Genomic DNA, 17781 nt, shown 5'->3' on the forward strand with positions numbered 1-17781 from the left:
ACAGCTCCCAGTTCCCACACACAGTCTGTGACAGAGCCAGGACAAGCAGAGTCCACTCACATGACTCCCACTATGTTCCTCCCACTGAGCTGTGTCCTGAGTACCAGGACTTGGTAGGGCCGTGGAGGTCCAAAGGAAGTGGACTGGGAGGGAAGGTCAGGGAAGGTTTTGCAAATGAGAAAGTCCAGAGAGCAGAGTGTGTTAGGGAATGCAGGGGATTCCTGCAGGACAGGTACAGAGAGGTGTTTGACCAACGGGAGGGTTCAGGCAGGGCGAGTATGAGGAATAGGGTGGGGAGATAGGCTGGATCCAATTGGAGGGGAGCTTGAACGCCTGCCCAGGGAATGGTACCTCCGTGGGACTAGGATCTAGTTCTCAGAACTGGGAAAGTACCCATAAAGGCCATGCTACCCAAGAAGACATGGGAGAGCATCTCTGTGTTCAAATCTGGCTTCCAGAACACACTGTGGACAAGTTATTTGGCCTCTCTGTGCCTCAGTTTTCTCATCTACAAAACTGCAATAGCTTCAGGACTGCCCTCATGGGGTTTTTGTTAGAATTAAATGATAATACATTAAAAGGTGTCTGGCATGTAGTGAGAACAGCAAATAATAACTAATGTTTCTGTGAAGAACTGAATTGAGACAGGAGATGGAAATGCCTTGGCTAAACTACTTGTCACAGTACCTGAATTAAAAGCTTATGCCTGTAATCCCAGTGGCTCAGGAGGCTGAGTTAGGAGGATCATGAGTTCAAAGCCAGCCTCAGCAAAAGCCAGGTGCTAAGCAACTCAGTGAGGTCCTGTCTCTAAATAAAATACAAAATAGGGCTGGGGATGTGGCTCAGTGGCCGAGTGCCCCTGAGTTTAATCCATGGTAACCCCACCCTCCAAAAAAAAACCAATTCTTCCTGTTTTTAATTCAACATCCTTTCTTTCATTGCATTATGAGTTTAAAACAACATATTTTCTAGAACATATAGCATCTCAACTTGCAAAATACAGCACAGTTATTGTGCATGGAAACCATTTTGATTGGTTTCTTTCACCACATAATTAATATATCACATTTACAGAGACTGCTTTGTTTCCTTTGAAAAAGCCAAACTTTCAATTTTCAGGTCCTCAGCCACTGACATCGCAGTCTGACTTTAATCCAGAGACATTACCTATGACATTTAGAACTGAATCACTATTCTGATTGTTTCTTTGAGTCTGTGCAGAAAATAACATTTATTTTGCCCTAATATTATCTTTCCTCTTTTTCATCAAATAAATCATACAATGACCCGAGAGCTTCTGTTGTTCTTTATGATTCATTGATCAACTGTGAAAGAACAAACCAATCAAATGCTGAAACCTGTGTCACAGACCATTCGTGGTTCTCTCCAGGAGACTGCTGATGCCTCCCACAGAACCCTGGATTTCAACGGAGAGCACCTTCCACAGGGATTCTTCAGCTTAACTCTTTGATTTTTATAAATGAAAAAAATGAGCTCAGAGATGTGACTTGCAAAGATTCCAACCAGTGGGTAGCCAAGAAGGATTTTGAATTTCTTTTTCTGACTTTAAGAATCCCCATTGAGAATTGAGCTGCTACAAACATTGATGTGGCTGCTTCACTGTGGTATGCTGATTTTAAGTCCTTTAGGTATAAACTGAGGAGTGGGATATCTGGGTCAATGGTGGTTCCATCCCAAGTTTTCTGATTCTGAGGAATCTCCATACTGCTTTCTGGATTGGTTGCACCAATTTGTAGCCCCACTAAACCATGGAGCCAACCTAGATGGTCCTTCAATAGATGAATGGATAAAGAAAATGTGATATATATACACAATGGAATAATACACAGCTATAAAGAAGCATGAAATGATGGCATTTGCAAGTAAATGGATGGAGCTGGAGAATATCATACTAAGCAAAATAAGCCAATCTCCAAACCAAAGGTGGAATGTTTTCTCTGATATGCAGATGCTAACACAAAATAAGGTGGGGATGCTAGGGAAAAATAGAGGTACTTTGGATTAGACAGAATGGAGTGAAGGGAGGGGAAGGGATATGGGTTAGAAAAGATAGTAGAATGAATCAGACATTATTACCCTATGTGCATATATGACTTCATGACTGGTGTGATTCTACATCATGTACAACCAGGAGAATGAGAAATTTGTACTCCATTTATGTATGATGTGTCAAAATGCATTCTACTGACATGTATAATGAATTAGAACAAATAAAAAATAAATAAAATAAGATTGCTAGGTGCAGCTGCACATGTCAATAATCCCAGTGGCTTGAGAGGCTGAGGCAGGCAGATTGTGAGTTCAAAGCCAGGCTTAGCAAGTTAGTGAGGCCCTAAGCAACTCAGCAAGACCCTGTCTCTAAATAAAGTATTTAAAAAGGTGAGGGGGCTAGGGATGTGGCTCAGTGATTGAGCGCCTCTGGGTTTAATGCCTGGTACAAGAAGGAAGGAAGGAAGGAAGGAAGGAAGGAAGGAAGGAAGGAAGGAAGGGAGGGAGGGAGGGAGGGAGAGAGAAAGAAAAATACCCCATTGCAACATGTCTGGTATCAATGCATAGATTGTCTTCTTGGTTGTTTGGTGAACTACAGGCTGAATTCTGCTTGTGACTTTTTTTTTTTTTTGCAAAGAAAGCTTTATTGGAACACAACCACACATTTCCCTCTGGCCCGTGTCTGCTTTCTCACTACAATGGCAGAGTGCAGCCATTGCAACAGTGGCCATCTGACTACAAAGCCTAGAGTATTTGCTACCCAGCCCTTCAAGGAAGAAAATTTGCTAAGCCCTGTTGTGTATCAAGCGTGGTTGAGAGTCCTTCTTTTCTGTTCTTAATGCTTTTGGTAGTAGATCCTACTGTAAAAAGTAGAAAAAAGTGGGGTTGGATAGGGAACCATGGAAAAAAAGAAAAGAGTTTTCATTTCTTTGTCTAGTTCAGGATAGGAAGTATTCTAGAGAGTTTATAAATGTCATCTCATTAAATTCTCAAAAAGATGCTATGAGATGGGTATTTTAAGTCTTATGCTGTAAGCAACAAAAATGAGTCTCAGAGAGATAAGATCTAAGTTGATTAAGTTTATGTCAAGGGTTTAGAGCAAGGGTCTGCACCCAGCCTTCCCCATTCTAAAAGTCTCTGTTCTTTCTTCTACATTATGTGACTGTTATAGTCAAGATCACCTTCCAATTTAAAAAAAAATGTGATTACCTTCTCCTAAACTGAACTAACTCAGATTTTAAAAATAACATTTGGTACCAAATCATATTAAGCAAATAGTTGACTATAGGCAAAAATTGTCGCATTCTTGGTACCATCATGGTGTCCATTTGTACAAGTGGGTGAGTTGGATTACAGAAGAAGAAGATGATCTATTTCTTGTGGGTAACTAGCATTTTGCATTATTGGAAAAACTTAATGGCTCAGCAACAGGAAGATGGAAGTCCTGTGTGGATACTCACATAATTAATTGCACAGATACCATCTAGATGTGTTTAATCAACAATCCTCATCTCCAAGGGTTGCTAAAATTCCCTAAATCAGTAGTTAACAAAGTGGCCTAATCATCCGAATCACTCGTGATATTCTTTAGAATACAGGTTCCCAGGACCCTTCTCTGACTAGCTAAGTCAGTTATCTGGGCTTAGGTTTGGGAATCTGAAATTTTATTTTATTTTTTAACCTCCACAGGTAACTCTGATGATTAGCCAGCTTTGGAAACCATTTCAGAATGTATTGAGAAAATTACTACAATTTATTCTCAAATAGAAACTCAGCCAGAGCAAATAAGAAGTCAATGTGGACATCAGGATGGAACTTGAAAGACCCTAACCAACGACAGCCACCGGATTCAGATTCGTGAGATGAGAAATGGTGACTTAGACTATAATACAATATTCTTTCAAAAGCCATTAAAATTAGAGGTGAAAAAAGGAAGTTTCATGAAATTACCTCGGGCAGGATCTTTATGCCTCTACCAGATTAACAGAGCAAGCACAATTCACAGCAGACATCTCAAGAAATTTCACTAACCATTCATTTAAATCTTAAGTGGATAAGCTGCGATTAAATAAGCATTTTACATCCAAGCAAGATTCGCCCTAATGAGCAAGTCTAAATCCTGTTTTCAAGATCAAAATTGCCTTTTGGGACAAGGCCTCTTTTCCAGGGTGTCCTTCCAAGGGAGGAGCACTTCAGACCCAGGGCAAATGTGCCTAACAGATGAAGACAGCAAGTCCTGTGATCCGTTAAAAGTCACTGGAGAAAACAGAAATGGCTCTTTTAGAAAGGTAGATTTGATTTCAAGAAAATAAAGACCTTTGATCACCCAGTCCAGCGCTCATCCTACAGAGGGCAGCAGAGAGCCCAGCCTGAGTTTCCCAACACCATCCATTCTGCAGCTTTGGCACTTCCTTTTGCGTGTTTTTACTTATTGGCTAAGCACCTGTATGGCTCCCTGACCAGACTGGAAGCAAAGGCAGGTCCACCAAAGGCAGGAGCCAGGGGGAACTTCTGGCGTCACCAACTTCTCCTATGTAGTTCTGTTTGGATGCCTACACCAGACGTTGGTGATGTTGTTAGGTCATTAAGTCCACCAGTTAACTCAGAGAATGTAGAAGTTCAAAAGCAAGCAATCCTCTCCAAAAACTGAGCATTTGATTCTTTGCCTTAGTTAATGTGGGGTAGGTCCTTTTCTGTAGGAGGAATAAATACAAAAATCTATACACAGATTCGCACCTTGTATCAATTTATTAATACATACATTTATTTGTTTAGCAAACACAGCAAGGCTGAGATTGTAGCTCATTGGTAGAACACATTGCCTGCAGTGTGCAAGTCCTTGGATTTAATCCCCAGCAACACACACACACACACACACACACACACACACACATATACAACCACACATAAGAAAATCCAGTAAAGCATGAACTCATCAGAGTGTTTAAATAAGTCAAAATTACAAGTGCATCTTTCTCTTCTCAAATCCTTTCTTGGATGAAATGCATGCCAATTAAATAGGCATCTTTCAGAGCATGAGCTGTAGAACTGGCCCTACGTGATGTTAATAATTATTACAGATGAAATTGTTCCATAGTTTAATAATCTGGGGAAATTCTGGGTGAGACAGGTTAAAAAGATATTTCTTTATTATAGAGTTTCTCTAAGCTTTTTCATTATCCCAGTTTGCTTCATGAATCTTAAATGTAAAAAGATGGTCAGTAATTTATTACATAATGTTTTCCATCTCACTCTTCTTATGGAACAACCAAGGAGCTGACTTTGTGATCTGGAAACACACTTTGAGAATTATTGAATCAGACACTTTTCTAATAAAATCTCCTTCTGTTAAAGAAATTTAACCACTGAAGTCTTGTAATTCTTTAAGATCCCTCAGAATTGTGGTCCTCAATTCTAGCTGCACATTAGAATCACCAAGGTGCTTTAAACATGCCAGTGCCCAGATCCTACCCAAGACCAGTCAAGTCAGAGTCACTAAGGCTGAGGCTGAGGCGGAGGCTGAGGCTGAGGCGGAGGCTGAGGCTGAGGCTGAGGCTGGGTAATAGCAATCTTTAGAAACCCCCAACACCCTTAGGAATGATGATCTGTAAGCAGTTTAGGGACCCACTGGCCAAACAAGTTGATCTCTTTTACCTTGACTGACTTATGCCACATCAGTGAACTCCAAAGACTTTGCACTCAAAATCCCTTACATGCTAACAATATTAAACCTCTAGTGGCTTATCTGGCCAATCCACGCCTCATTTGTCTTAGACCACAATGCTCCATCTTGTCTGCTGCTAGCAGATGTGAGAGGAGGTTTTAGGGGTTGTGTAAGGAAGGAAGCCTCTAGATGGCTAAAAATTGGCTTGTTTGGGCTTTTTTTCCATTTCTGGTTCTGGGGATAGAACCCTGGGGTGCTTTACCACTGAGCCACATCCCAAACCCTTTTTATTTTTTATTTTGAGACAGGGTATTTCTAAGTTGCTTAAGGCCTCACTCAACTATTGAGGCTGGCCTCCAATTTGCAATTCTCCTGCCTCAGCCTCTGGGGCTGCTGGAATTACAGGTGTGTGCTGTTCCCCAGCACAACTTTCTGTAAATCTGAACATTTTCAAAATGGAAAATTAAAAAGTAAAAATAGCTAATTAAAAAATTTCCCCATTCTATCACGTTGGATTAGGCCCCGACTTCTTAACAAGACTCCTAAAGTGTAAGAAATAAAATCAAGAATTAAAAAACGGGATGGTCTCAAACTAAAAAGCTTATTTTCAGCAAAAGAAACAACCAATGAGGTGAACAGAGAGCCTACATTTTGGGAAATTTTTGCCACACACACATCAGATAGAGCACTAATCTCTACGATATATAAAGAATTCAAAAAACTTATTACCAAAAACAAAAAAAAACAATAAACAACACAATCAATACATGGGCTAAGGAGTTGAATAGACACTTCTCAGAAGATATATATTCAATCAATAAATACATGAAAAATTACTCAACATCTCTAGTAATTAGAAAAATGCAAATCAAAACTACTCTAAGATTTCATCTCACACCCATCAGAATGGCAGTTATCAAGGATACAGACAATAATAAATGTTGGCAAGAATGTGGGGAAAAGGCACACTCATACATTGCTGGTGGGACTGCAAATTGGTGCAACCAATCTGGAAAGCAGTATGGAGATTCCTTAGAAAACTTGGAATGGAACCTCCATTTGATCCAGCTATCCCACTCCTTGGTCTATACTCCAAATTAGCATACTACAGGGACACAGCCACATCAATGTTTTTAGCAACTTGATTCACAGTAGCTAAACTGTGGAACCAACCTAGATGCCCTTCAATAGATGAATGGATAAAGAAACTGTAGTGTATATACACAATGGAATATTACTCAGCATTAAAAGAGAATAAAATTATGGCATTTGCAGATAAATGGATGGAGTTAGAGAATATCATGCTTGGTGAAGTAAGCCATGATAAGTGGATGTTGTTCCAAAATGGGGAGGCTGGAGGCAGAAGAAAAATGGAGGAACTTTCATTGGGCAAAGGGGTGGGAGGGTGGGGAGGTTGCATGGGGGCAGGAAAGATGGTGGAATGAGATGGACATCATTACCCTAGATACTTGTAAGACTGCACATAGAGTGGGATGCTACATCATGTAAAGCCAGAGAAATGAAAAATTGCGCTGCAATTGAGTACAAAGAATCAAAATGCATTTTGCTGTCATATATACCTAATTGAAATTTTTTTTAAAAAATTTCCCCATTCTGATTCTTTAGAAATAATAGAATCGATATTCAAGGAATTTTGTCTCCCTTTTAGGTATTTTGAGATAGCTAGAGATGAAGAGGTGCATTTTAGTAAGTATATTATGTGATTTTGATCCACCCTGCCATTGTTCTCAGGCTGGAGGATTTGCTAGAAGGGATAACAAAAGATATGGAGGCAAGCAAGGTGCAGGAGAGAAGGTGTTGGTAAGAAGACAGTGGGAGCTGCTGGAAATGGGTTTTGGAAAGAGGGTTTGAATAGGAGCCTGGGGGAGAGAGACAATTGTGAGGTAGGGAATAGTGTGAAAGATATTTATAAGGGCAGAAAAGGCACAAGAGAGTTTAAGATATTTTGCAGACTTTATGCATATATGTTCTCCTTGGCATTTGCTAGTAAGACTGCAGTACAGATTTCCATTGTTTTATTTTCCATTCTTTTTCTTTGACTAGTACTGTACGCTGAAGCTCATCACCAATGGGCCTGGGTATAGTCCTGTGGTGACTCCGTCCAGATCATGTACATTGTATGGAAGACAGACTCAAAACCATTTGCCTGGTACCTCTTGACTTAAAGATAACAAGTCATTTGGAGGAATAACCAGGTGATCTAAGGTGGCCCTGCAAACCCAAACCTCTCTGTGGCCTTGTGGCATAGCCCTCCAGTAGTGGGCATAAACAGTGATCACCAACGGTAGACCTGAGAAGAACGATGCATGCACACGGCTCAAGAGCTATTGAGACTCTTGTGGATTGTCTTCGGCCTCAATGTCTGTGTGTTTCTTCCTAATCATTTTCAGGACTGGAAGCCAGAAATGAACCTGAAAAGCGGATAAATGAACACTGGACTCATTTCAAATGCCTCTTACATAAATTTTTCATCATGGTGTTAGTGGTATTGAAAGGGACATGAAATCTTATCCTTTTGGTATTTTTTTGGTCTTACATTGTCTATGAACTATTTCCCAAATCTTTAAGTTGTAGATGGCTGATAACAAGGATGTACAGGATTCATGACCATGACATGCACATGAACTTTGCCCTGCAAAGGACAATTGATTCTTCCAGTGTCCTCCCAGACAGAGGAGCCAGGCAACTATGAAGCAAATTTATTTTGGTATACTTGATAACCTGTATATGTGTCTGTGTGTTTTGAATTATTCTTTAAATGGTTTCTCCTCATTAATAAATATGTTAAATAAAATCTTTGACGTGTGTATATGGGAGCTATGGTGATACACACACACATATGTATGTATGTATGTACATATGTACATTATATAATAAAAACCATAGACAAATAGATGGATGGATGGATAGATAGATAACACTGTAGGATGAACAAATTCTTTGAAATTGACAAAGTTTTAGATATCCTTCCATGTTTTCTCTTTATTCTTGGCCCAGGAAAGTATTGGGTATTATTGGATATTGTTATTCAATATCCAATTCAGAGAAGACCTTCCCAAATAACCTCTCTACAATATGGCTTAACATACTTACTTGAAACCAATATTTTGAAGGATGTCTTGTAGACTTCTCTGGACCACCATTCAAATCACAATGCTGAGCCACAGCCAAGCAATTTTGTCACCCCGCCCCCACCTCAAAATCCTCTCTACTGTTGGGATATGAGCTCTGATATGAAGTCAAAGAGAGCTTTGAAATCCTCTTTCCATTTGCTTTTCAAACTTACCATTCACTTAATTAGAGGTTAACCCCCCCATCTTGGCCTCACCTTTTTAAAGTACAGACTCAGTTTCCTTTTGAACTCTTCTGGTGGCTGCTTTGATCTTTTTCTAAGTAGCTTTGCATGTAGGTACTGAATACGCTCCCTCTCCACGTTGGGGTAGAAGGATGTGGACACCAGGATCTTAAGTTGCATCAGAATGGAGGACAACAGTCCCAGCATCATTAATATCACAAGAATAATACTGAGAGGAACCCAAGTCCTAGACAGAAGGAGCTTAGGTTTAGGGATGCAGCTGGGTTCAAAGACAGATATATTAAAGGAAGAATCATGGATGAGGTCTTGAGTTCCTTGTTTCTAAAATGAAAGAATAAAATAATTAATATCCATGCCATTTTTCTACCCAGTCTTTATCTTTCTCAATATTTCCTGGCAGCACATAGCATTTATCTTCAATCTGCAGGGAGCTTTGGTTAAAAGAACTCTCACATCTTGTTTTTTTGTGCTGTGTTTGGAACAAAGGAGAAGGGATGAGTTGTCTGTAACTATGGAAGTGATTTCCAAAGCGGGTTTGCAGAAGCACTGGTTTTCTTGAGATAGGTGTATCAGAAAAGTATTCAATAGCTTCTTGGAGAGTCACTGTTGAAGGCTTTAAGAAGATGGAGAAATCTGTTTAATGTTACACTAACAAATCTGGCCACATCCACATTTTCATGGGATACATGTTTCTCCACTTTTGGCACATGAGCTAATGTGAGATGGGGGAGCTGGCTTAACTGGGGGAGAGGATCGCTTGAGGACACGCCCCTTATGACCCAGAGAACATCCTCCTAATCATGACAAATTCCACTTCAGCAGATAACAAGTTCACAAAGATGATGAGACACTAAATCATGCTCTAAATCAATCTTTTGAAGCTTTGGGGGATTCCTCTTATTCATTGTGTGATATCCTATTTTAGGTTGATGTGTTGACCCTCACTGAAGGAGACTAAAATCTTGTTGGAGGAGATCTTTCAAATAGGGCATTTTAGCATGTCTCCCAATTACTCAGGAGGGGTGCATTTCTTCATGTTTGAAGGCAAGAGAACAAAAAATTGCCCTCAGCAGACTGATACAGAGGGCAAAAGATGACATTGAACTACCCAGCCCAGCCACCAGCAGAAGTGTGTGCTGACTCAGCTCTTTCTTTCCCCTGACCTGAGAAAGTCATTTAATCTCTCAGTGGATTTGTTTTCTAATTGGCAAAGCAGGAATTAATGGACCAGATCCTGCCTATGAACAAACTACTCCCAGTGTAAATTAAACACCTTGGGGATGGAGCATTAACCTTACCGACTGGTGTACTTAGTAAGTTATTATCACCCTAGTGCCACAGAGTCCTGGGCCCAGGAAGAAGTAGATGAAGTCTCAAAAAAAAAAAATCCAGAAAATATCATGCACCTTGGATCCCAGGGCCTATAAAGAATCTGGAAATGCCAAACCTGGGACCTCTATACAAATTCAAACCTGCGCCTACGCAATGAAAAACATTTGTGTTGCTTCTCCTCTTATTAAAAAGACAGTCAGTCTACAATTAAATAGAGATTTCAGTCCCCAGAGCAAAGGCATGCAGTCTTTTTAATACTATTGAAGAAACAAACCCATCGACTGAGGCAGTGATGAGCAATCCCCGCAATGAGAAAGCAGCGGGGGTTCGGTCTGGGAAGAAGTTATTTAGTCTAGAAATCCAACTGGGGGTTTTGCAGTTGGGAGTCAGGGCTTCAAAACGATCGAGTCAACATTTTTGTATGGGGTTGGTTGAGGGTAACGTGGAAGACAAATTCAGTCTTTCCAAATGCCAAGCAACATACTAAATGGTACCCCAATGATTTAAAATGTGTTTCCTTCTCTTAGGTGAACAACCTGCTGGGACAGCATTGAGTCATGGGTGGAGGGCAGGCCCAGATGTCCCGCCATCTTGCAAGGTTAAGGCAGTAGAGCGCAAGTAGGGACTACAGCTATTTTTATTTACAATGCCCATCCATACAGCTCGATCAACTTGGATCATTTCCCAACTTCTTTATTTAAAACATTTATCTAAAATTGTATGAAAGTAGGGAGAAATGTGGGCAAAAACTTGAACCAATGTTTCTCTTCCAGCTTGACTTCTCTGTTGCAAACCTATAGCCACAGACAAGATGCACAGCCTCCAAGGGCATCTTGGGATAAGGCCAGTCATGCAGAAGCTGGTTGTGGCTATCTCCCAGGCACAGTGGGAGAGAGCTGGAGGGGCACTCCCAGGCAGCCTCCTTCCCAGATTGGTTCCAGTGCCCAGCACAGTGCTGCTGTTAGGTGTATACATGGCGGCCACCCCCATTGGGATACCACCCTCATAATGCGGCCATCACAGCCTGGACATGGTCACATCCCCAGTACCCAGCAGTGCCCAAGATGAATGTGTCAGCATATTGTCATTAGAAAGCTTCTGTGCTTTTGGGGGAAGTCAGAACTTGCCATTGTCCTCCTCTGTCTAAACCAGTGGGAATTAACAAAACAGGAATGTGTATTGGGTATTAGCAGAGAGAGAAATAAATGAAGGGGATCGAGAGACAGGGAGAATCAAGAAGGGAAGACAAGAAAGGATAATACAAAGGAGAATGGCAGGAAGAGAGGCCTTCTTATTGGCCACCCCCCACACCCAAGACCAAGGACTGTGGGATTCTTGTTTGGCTTTCATTTGAAACGCTACTTCCATTATCCACCCTGCTCCAAATATCTAGAGCAACAGGGTGCTTGGTAATTAACTGAATTCTTCAGGGAAAGCAGAGAGCTCAGAGTAATCAACTCTGAGAAGCAGCCCAGGATTAGGAGGGCAGGAACCAGGGGATCTGGATCTGCTGAACCAAGAGGGAAGGAGGAGGAAAAGTGTGGATGCAGCAGGAGGATCTGAGACCCTGGGAGAGAGAGAGAAGGGGAGGATGGGGTTTCAGAGGATGGTTTACCAGCAGCAGCCTGGCCGTCATTTCCTCCTCTGTGATTTTCCCAGCAGCTGGCACATGGTGACTGCTGCTGGTGAGTGCACAGCCCCGGAAGTGTACTTGACCCCAACACGCATCACGCCTGTGTGCACGCACCAACATGCCGTACCTGGTTCTGCGCCACAATTTCTGGGATTAAAAAACTAAATAAGGCAAATGTCTGACAATTCCCAGACCCTCTGAAATGTCAACATAATTACAAATTTCCACAGGGAAGATGGAAAAGATAAAAGATGAGATGCACAAAACCCTCAGTCTTCTCTGTTGGCACATGGTTGCTGGGAGGAGGGAGAAAGCCAGATTCCTTAAGATGCAGGGGGCACCAGCTCAGAAAAAGACATTGTCTTGCCTAATTATGGGTTTTCCTAGAACCACATGATGGCTATTAGAACTTAGATATCTGGCTCTGTTCTTCCGGGTGATGGGTTTAAAACAGCGGTTCTCAGTCTTGGAGACACATTAGACTTATTCCAGGAGGTTTTAAAAATTCTTACCCCAGTCCAAGTACAGGAGATTCCGTGGGGTTTCTGGAGAGGAGTTTTGGGTGTGTTCACTTGCTTGCTTATTCAGTTCCACAATGACACACCTGTGCTAAGGTCTAAGGTCAAGGATTCTTGTCTAAAAGGTTTTACATTTTAGCACCTAAGCCAGAGTTTCCCCAAATGTGGTCCAGGGCACTAGGTACCAGCCACGTTACTGGGTCATATAGAAGCCCTTTATCAGCAGTCATCTTTTTAAACATAGCACTGATGAACTGAGATCAGTGTTTGATAAGGACTCAGGATGCATAAGAAGTCAGGCCCTAAGAGTAAGAAGTCAGGCCCTAAATCCTGGACTCAGGTTTGTGCCAGATACAGCTTGAGAATCAACTCTAGGTTCAACATCAGAGATATCTATTCCCACGTTTCATTGTATATGGAGTATAGGAGGCTGAAAAATGGTTCCCTCATGTCCTCCATAAGATCCTAGTCCCTAGAACCTATGGCACTTCACTTGGCTTAAAGGGCTTTACTAGAGGAGATTAAGTTAAAGATCTTGAGATGTAAAAATTATCCTGTCATCCCAGTGAGCCCTCATGAGACCATATGCGTGACTTAAGAGAGCAGAGGAAGATTTTCTATAAGGTGATGTGAAGACAGAGACAGAGATGGGAGCTAGGCCATCACAAGTCAAGAAATGCCACCAGCCACCAGAAGCTAAAGAGGAAAAGAGTGAATTCTTTCCTAACACCTGAAAAGAACATGTCCCTTCCAACCACATCTCAATTTTATCCCAGGAAAACTGAATTCAGATTTCTCACTCCTATGGCTATAAAAAAATACATTTCTACTGTTTAAGTCACCTAGTTAGAAATCATTTGTTATAGCAGCCAGAGAACACTAATACAGAATCACATTCTAACATTAGTACTTCAATTTGACCTACACTTGTTGGGTTTCTTCTATGGGCCATGCACTGTGTTAGACACCAGTGATCCAAAGGTGAATAAAATATTTCCCTGTCTTGGGAGGTTCCGGATCTTTTGCAAGACTGACCCAGCAAGAAGCTGTGACACACCTGGGAGCCCCTACCTCTCTGTGCAGTTTCAAGTGAACTTCAAGTCTTGGCAAGCTTTGGAATTGTTTGCTCACGGAGAAAATGAGCCGATACAGCAGGTAATCTGCAGCTGTGAACAGCACCCAGATGGAGAGATGGGTAAGTATGGGGAGGAAAAACAGCCCCAGGTTTTTCCTCTCTTTAGGAGTCAGCCGGAAAGATGGGATGACAACATACTTCTTCCTCTCCCTCTTATTCAGTGGGAGGACACAGGGCCTCTGTCGATACCTCTCCTTTTCATCAAACTGAACAAATTGTCTGGTGATGTAGATGTTTTCAAACTTACAACCCCAGGGGCCCAAAAATCGCTTCATAAAGAGGCCAGTGCTGAGCAGAACAAGAAAAAGCCCAGCAAAGGCGAGCAGCTTCTGCCCCAGGGAGGAAAACACCTCCATCATGGTGGTCACAGGGTGTAAGACACTCAGGACTTCTCCTTTGGTGTTGTTTAGCTGTTCCTCCAGGACATGTCTGGGACTGAAAAGAGAGACCACCAGTGTCTGATTCCACGAAACGAGGTCATCAAATACATTCAGTGGAGTGGCAAGGCCATAAATCCACTGAATGGCTTCAATGTATTTTTTCAGAAGTGGAAAATGTACGGAAAAGCTCTTTGCCCTCAGGTTGCAAGTCATACTGTCCAGGAAACATTTAAAGTTGTGAAAAATATTTTCCACGTGGCCAAAGATCACTATGCCCGTGCCAGCTGCAATCAAAGCGTTCCTGCCTTCACGCAGGCCACACGAGAGAAAGACCAGAAGAATGAAACAGCGCGCGTGCCTGGAGCAGCCCAAGAGAACACACATGACCATCCAGGAGGTGGCGAAGGCCACCACTGATGGCAGAAACCAGTAGAAGGCCACAGAGAGGAGGCTCGCTGAAATGAAGGCCACAAAACAGCACACTCCCAAGTGCTGGAGAAAGTCCACCCATCCAGGACCTCTCGGAAACACGTACATCCTCCAAAGACTTAGGAAGACATCCATGCTCGAGGTCCACATGCCCATGATCCCTGTGTCCCTAGGAATGAAAAAGAAACCAAGATCAGAAGATGCTTAAGAGCCAGGAGGTGGATGGATGCATGACATGGTGGTGATTCTTCACCCCTCCCTCTTTCCACCCCTTGCAATGAGACCTCACAGCTTTTCCCACCGAGAGGTGAGAGAAAGAGAATCCATCAAGAAGTGGACTCTGTTACTCCATTCCTTGAATCTGAGCAGGACTTGTGACTGCTTTGGCCAGTAGAATGTGACAGCAGGGCGGTGTGCCAGTCCCTAGCCCATGGCCCGCTCCTGCATGCTCTCTTGGAGCTCTGCCATCGCCATGGTAACAAGGCCAGCTGTACTCATCTTCTGTAGCCACACAACAAATTACCATGAACTCGGTGTTTCAAAGAAACATCTACTTATCTTCTTACAACTCCAGAGGTCCACTGAACTGTGCTCCTACTGGAGGCTCTGGGAAGAATGTGTTTCCTTGCCTTTCTGGCTGCTAGAGTCTTCCAACATTCCCTGGCTCATAGATCCTTCTTCCATCTCAAAGCCAGCAAGGCTGCATCTTCCCTCCTCTGTGACCTCTGTTTCCATCCTCTGATCCTTCTGCTTCCCTCTTATAAAGACCCTTGTAACTACATGGGGACACCCAGATAATCCAGGATAATACCCCATCTCAAGATCATTGACTTAATCATATCTGTAGAGTCTCTGTTAGCATGTAAGGCAACATGTTCACAGGTTCTGGACATTCAGACATGAATATCTTTGGGAGGTCATGGTCCAGCTTTTCACAGCAGGTTAGACTTCTGGTCAACGAGCCTACTTGACTACTCAATGCCATCAACTTGGCCAGTGGTCACCCAGCTACCAGTCATGTGATAGAGGCCAGCCTAGATAGACTAGCCAGCACCCCCCCCCACACACACCAACCCCACCAACCCACCAGCTGGCCATGGACCCATGAAAAAGAATAAATGCTGTTTTATTTTAAACCACTGAAATCTGTTCTGGTCTGTTAGGCTGTAATTGTTAATTGATAAAGGCAACAGTACTGTATCATGGGCCTAATAGTTGAAACAAACAGTAGGCTGATGGATAGGCGGAAGTCTCACCGAACTGCATTATGTAAGAGTACTCTTTAATAGTCATCTATTTTCTTGTGCTGTAATTTTACAGACCAGAAAGCATACCAAGGGCATCCAAACTTCAGTGTGGAATTGGACTGAGGTCATTATACCTCTGCTCTGTAACCATTGCTTCTTCCTCCTCTGCCCCTACCTTCAGTGTACAGTTGTCTCCTGAGAGTCTTACAAGGAAAGGAAGGATATTTTTGTCTCTAGAATTAATCATCTTTTCCTTTTTCCAGACATAGGATAATTAAAATAAAGATGCTATAATGCTGCTACCACCCTGTTAGTCATGCATATTTAGGTCTATGATGTACTCAAAGAGGCTAAGATTCATATGGAGTATTATAAAATAAATTTGAGATTTGTCTTTCTTAATTGACATGAAAATATCTAACAAGCATGGTATCATATGCATAGGATTTTAATGAGGACACTGATCAATTTTAAACACTGTCAAATACATCCCTTCTCTCATAAATATAATGGAGCTGGATTTATGGAGTCGGTTAACTGCTAGAACCAGTGAGTTTCACTCATCATGTGAGATATGTGTGGGGTGCTGATAGAAGCATGAACTGGGCCACCAGAGGTGAAAAAAATATTGTCTTTCTGTGTTCAGGCTGAAGAGGGTTAATGAAAGGCAGAAGTAAGAGGAGGGGGAAAGGCATGTCAGGAATAAACATGGAAATTTCTCTAGCAAGAGAATAGAGGGCATGGATCTTTGGGCACAAATTCTGAATGCAAATGCTCAGAGCAGACAAGAGACATGGGGAGAATCTGAGTTTTGAAGAAGGGTCATTACCACCTAAGACTGGCCTTGGCAGAGATCAGAATTGTACACATGAGGATGTTCCTACTCCATCAGGAGGAAAGGAAATTAGAATAAAGATCAGGATGGGAAACTGCAAAAGACCATAGTTCTTTTCCCCTGCAAACTTGCTTTCTTTCTGAATCAGGTTGGATGGAGGGTTGGTCGTGGCTACATGCACAGTGGCCAGTGAAGACAGAGACAGCCATCATGGATGGGCCCTGAGCTCCTGAACCCAGCATTGCTAACCCTACCCAACTTCATTATGTGAATAGGAGGGCTTGGTGGATGAGTGGGCAGAGGGCAGAGGGCCCAGCAATAGAGCAAGTGAAGAGCTGCTACCTCTCCTCTGTCCCCATGCATTTTCGTTGCCATTACTTTGACTTTGACCCCAAACCATCATTTGACTAACCGATACACTCATAAGCATTCTTTGCCCTCTATGTTTTAGGCACTTTCTATAAAGCATCCACACTCCCTACTCCAACCCATGGATTAGGAAGCTCTTCCCGTTTTACACAGTGGAACCAAGACTCCATGTGCTTATTGAAATTTGCCAGCGATCATGCAGAGTAGATGGTACAGCAAGATTCACACCAGGATCTCCTGATTCCCTCCCTCCTGCAAACTGCCTGGATTCCAAGACTCTGACTTAGCTTACAGGACAATCAGCTTGCTGTGTCTGTGCCTACTGGAAACATGTCACACTTTCTGCCAGGGACTGTTTAAGGGCTGACCTGAATATCACAAACCCATCTCCACTATCTTCAGTGTTTTTTCCTCCTACATCTAAATAATCAACAATAATCTGTCTCCAGTTAACAGATTCTTCTCTAACCAAATCAGAAATCCCAGCTCTTTTGTTTATTTTTTTTTTCTAATTTCTTTTATGAGGCGCCCTTCTGCTTGCCTCCTGAAATATTAATAATGTATACTGTGGTTCTTTTTCCCCTTCTCTTGCCTTCATCCTCGTACAATGTGTTCTTAACACGGATATTTCCCTGAAAGTATGAAATGGATTTATGGACACATTAAAATTTTAACATTCTGCAATAAAATCTAGTATCAATTAAATAAGATCTATGACTGCAATTTTGTCCTGTAAGAGGCACATATTTGCTCAACAAGCTACAGATCTAAACTTATCCTCTTGTAATTGTGCTGAAAACAGCATGTCACCCAAAGACACCGAACCTTTCCACATTGAGAAGACCAGACACATTTGCTCCTATTTTACAGCTCAAGCCACAGAGCAGAGCTT

General features: G+C 42.1%; 1 protein-coding gene across 2 annotated transcripts; it reads right to left on the reverse strand.

Moving 5' to 3' along the window:
• Window positions 1-7399: 7399 nt before the first annotated feature.
• On the reverse strand, window positions 7400-14594 carry Dcstamp (dendrocyte expressed seven transmembrane protein). 2 transcript variants are annotated; one of them, XM_027952300.2, is made up of 3 exons: window positions 13566-14594; window positions 9024-9332; window positions 7400-8106 (listed from the first exon to the last, which is right to left on the reverse strand). In XM_027952300.2, the coding sequence occupies exons 1-3, from the start codon at window positions 14592-14594 to the stop codon at window positions 8020-8022; spliced, it is 1425 nt and encodes a 474-aa protein (XP_027808101.2). In that variant the 3' UTR covers window positions 7400-8019. The 2 variants fall into 2 exon arrangements, with proteins under 2 accessions (XP_027808101.2, XP_027808109.1); XM_027952308.2 differs by lacking the exon at window positions 9024-9332 and having other exon boundaries at window positions 13768-14594.
• Between the last annotated feature and the right edge of the window lie 3187 nt (window positions 14595-17781).

This window comes from Marmota flaviventris, chromosome 15, assembly GCF_047511675.1.
Source record: "Marmota flaviventris isolate mMarFla1 chromosome 15, mMarFla1.hap1, whole genome shotgun sequence".
Classification (NCBI taxonomy): domain Eukaryota; kingdom Metazoa; phylum Chordata; class Mammalia; order Rodentia; family Sciuridae; genus Marmota; species Marmota flaviventris.

What these genes read in the sequence shown, in the direction of transcription:
- Dcstamp (XM_027952300.2), bottom strand. Translation starts at nt 14,594, where the DNA reads ATGGGCATGTGGACCTCGAGCATGGATGTCTTCCTAAGTCTTTGGAGG. An exon ending in ACTTGAAACTGCACAGAGAG is followed by an intron (nt 9,333 to 13,565) that starts GTAGGGGCTCCC and finishes CTTTCATTTTAG; the next exon opens with AAACAAGGAACTCAAGACCT. An exon ending in TGAGTCTGTACTTTAAAAAG is followed by an intron (nt 8,107 to 9,023) that starts GTGAGGCCAAGA and finishes TCCGCTTTTCAG; the next exon opens with GTTCATTTCTGGCTTCCAGT.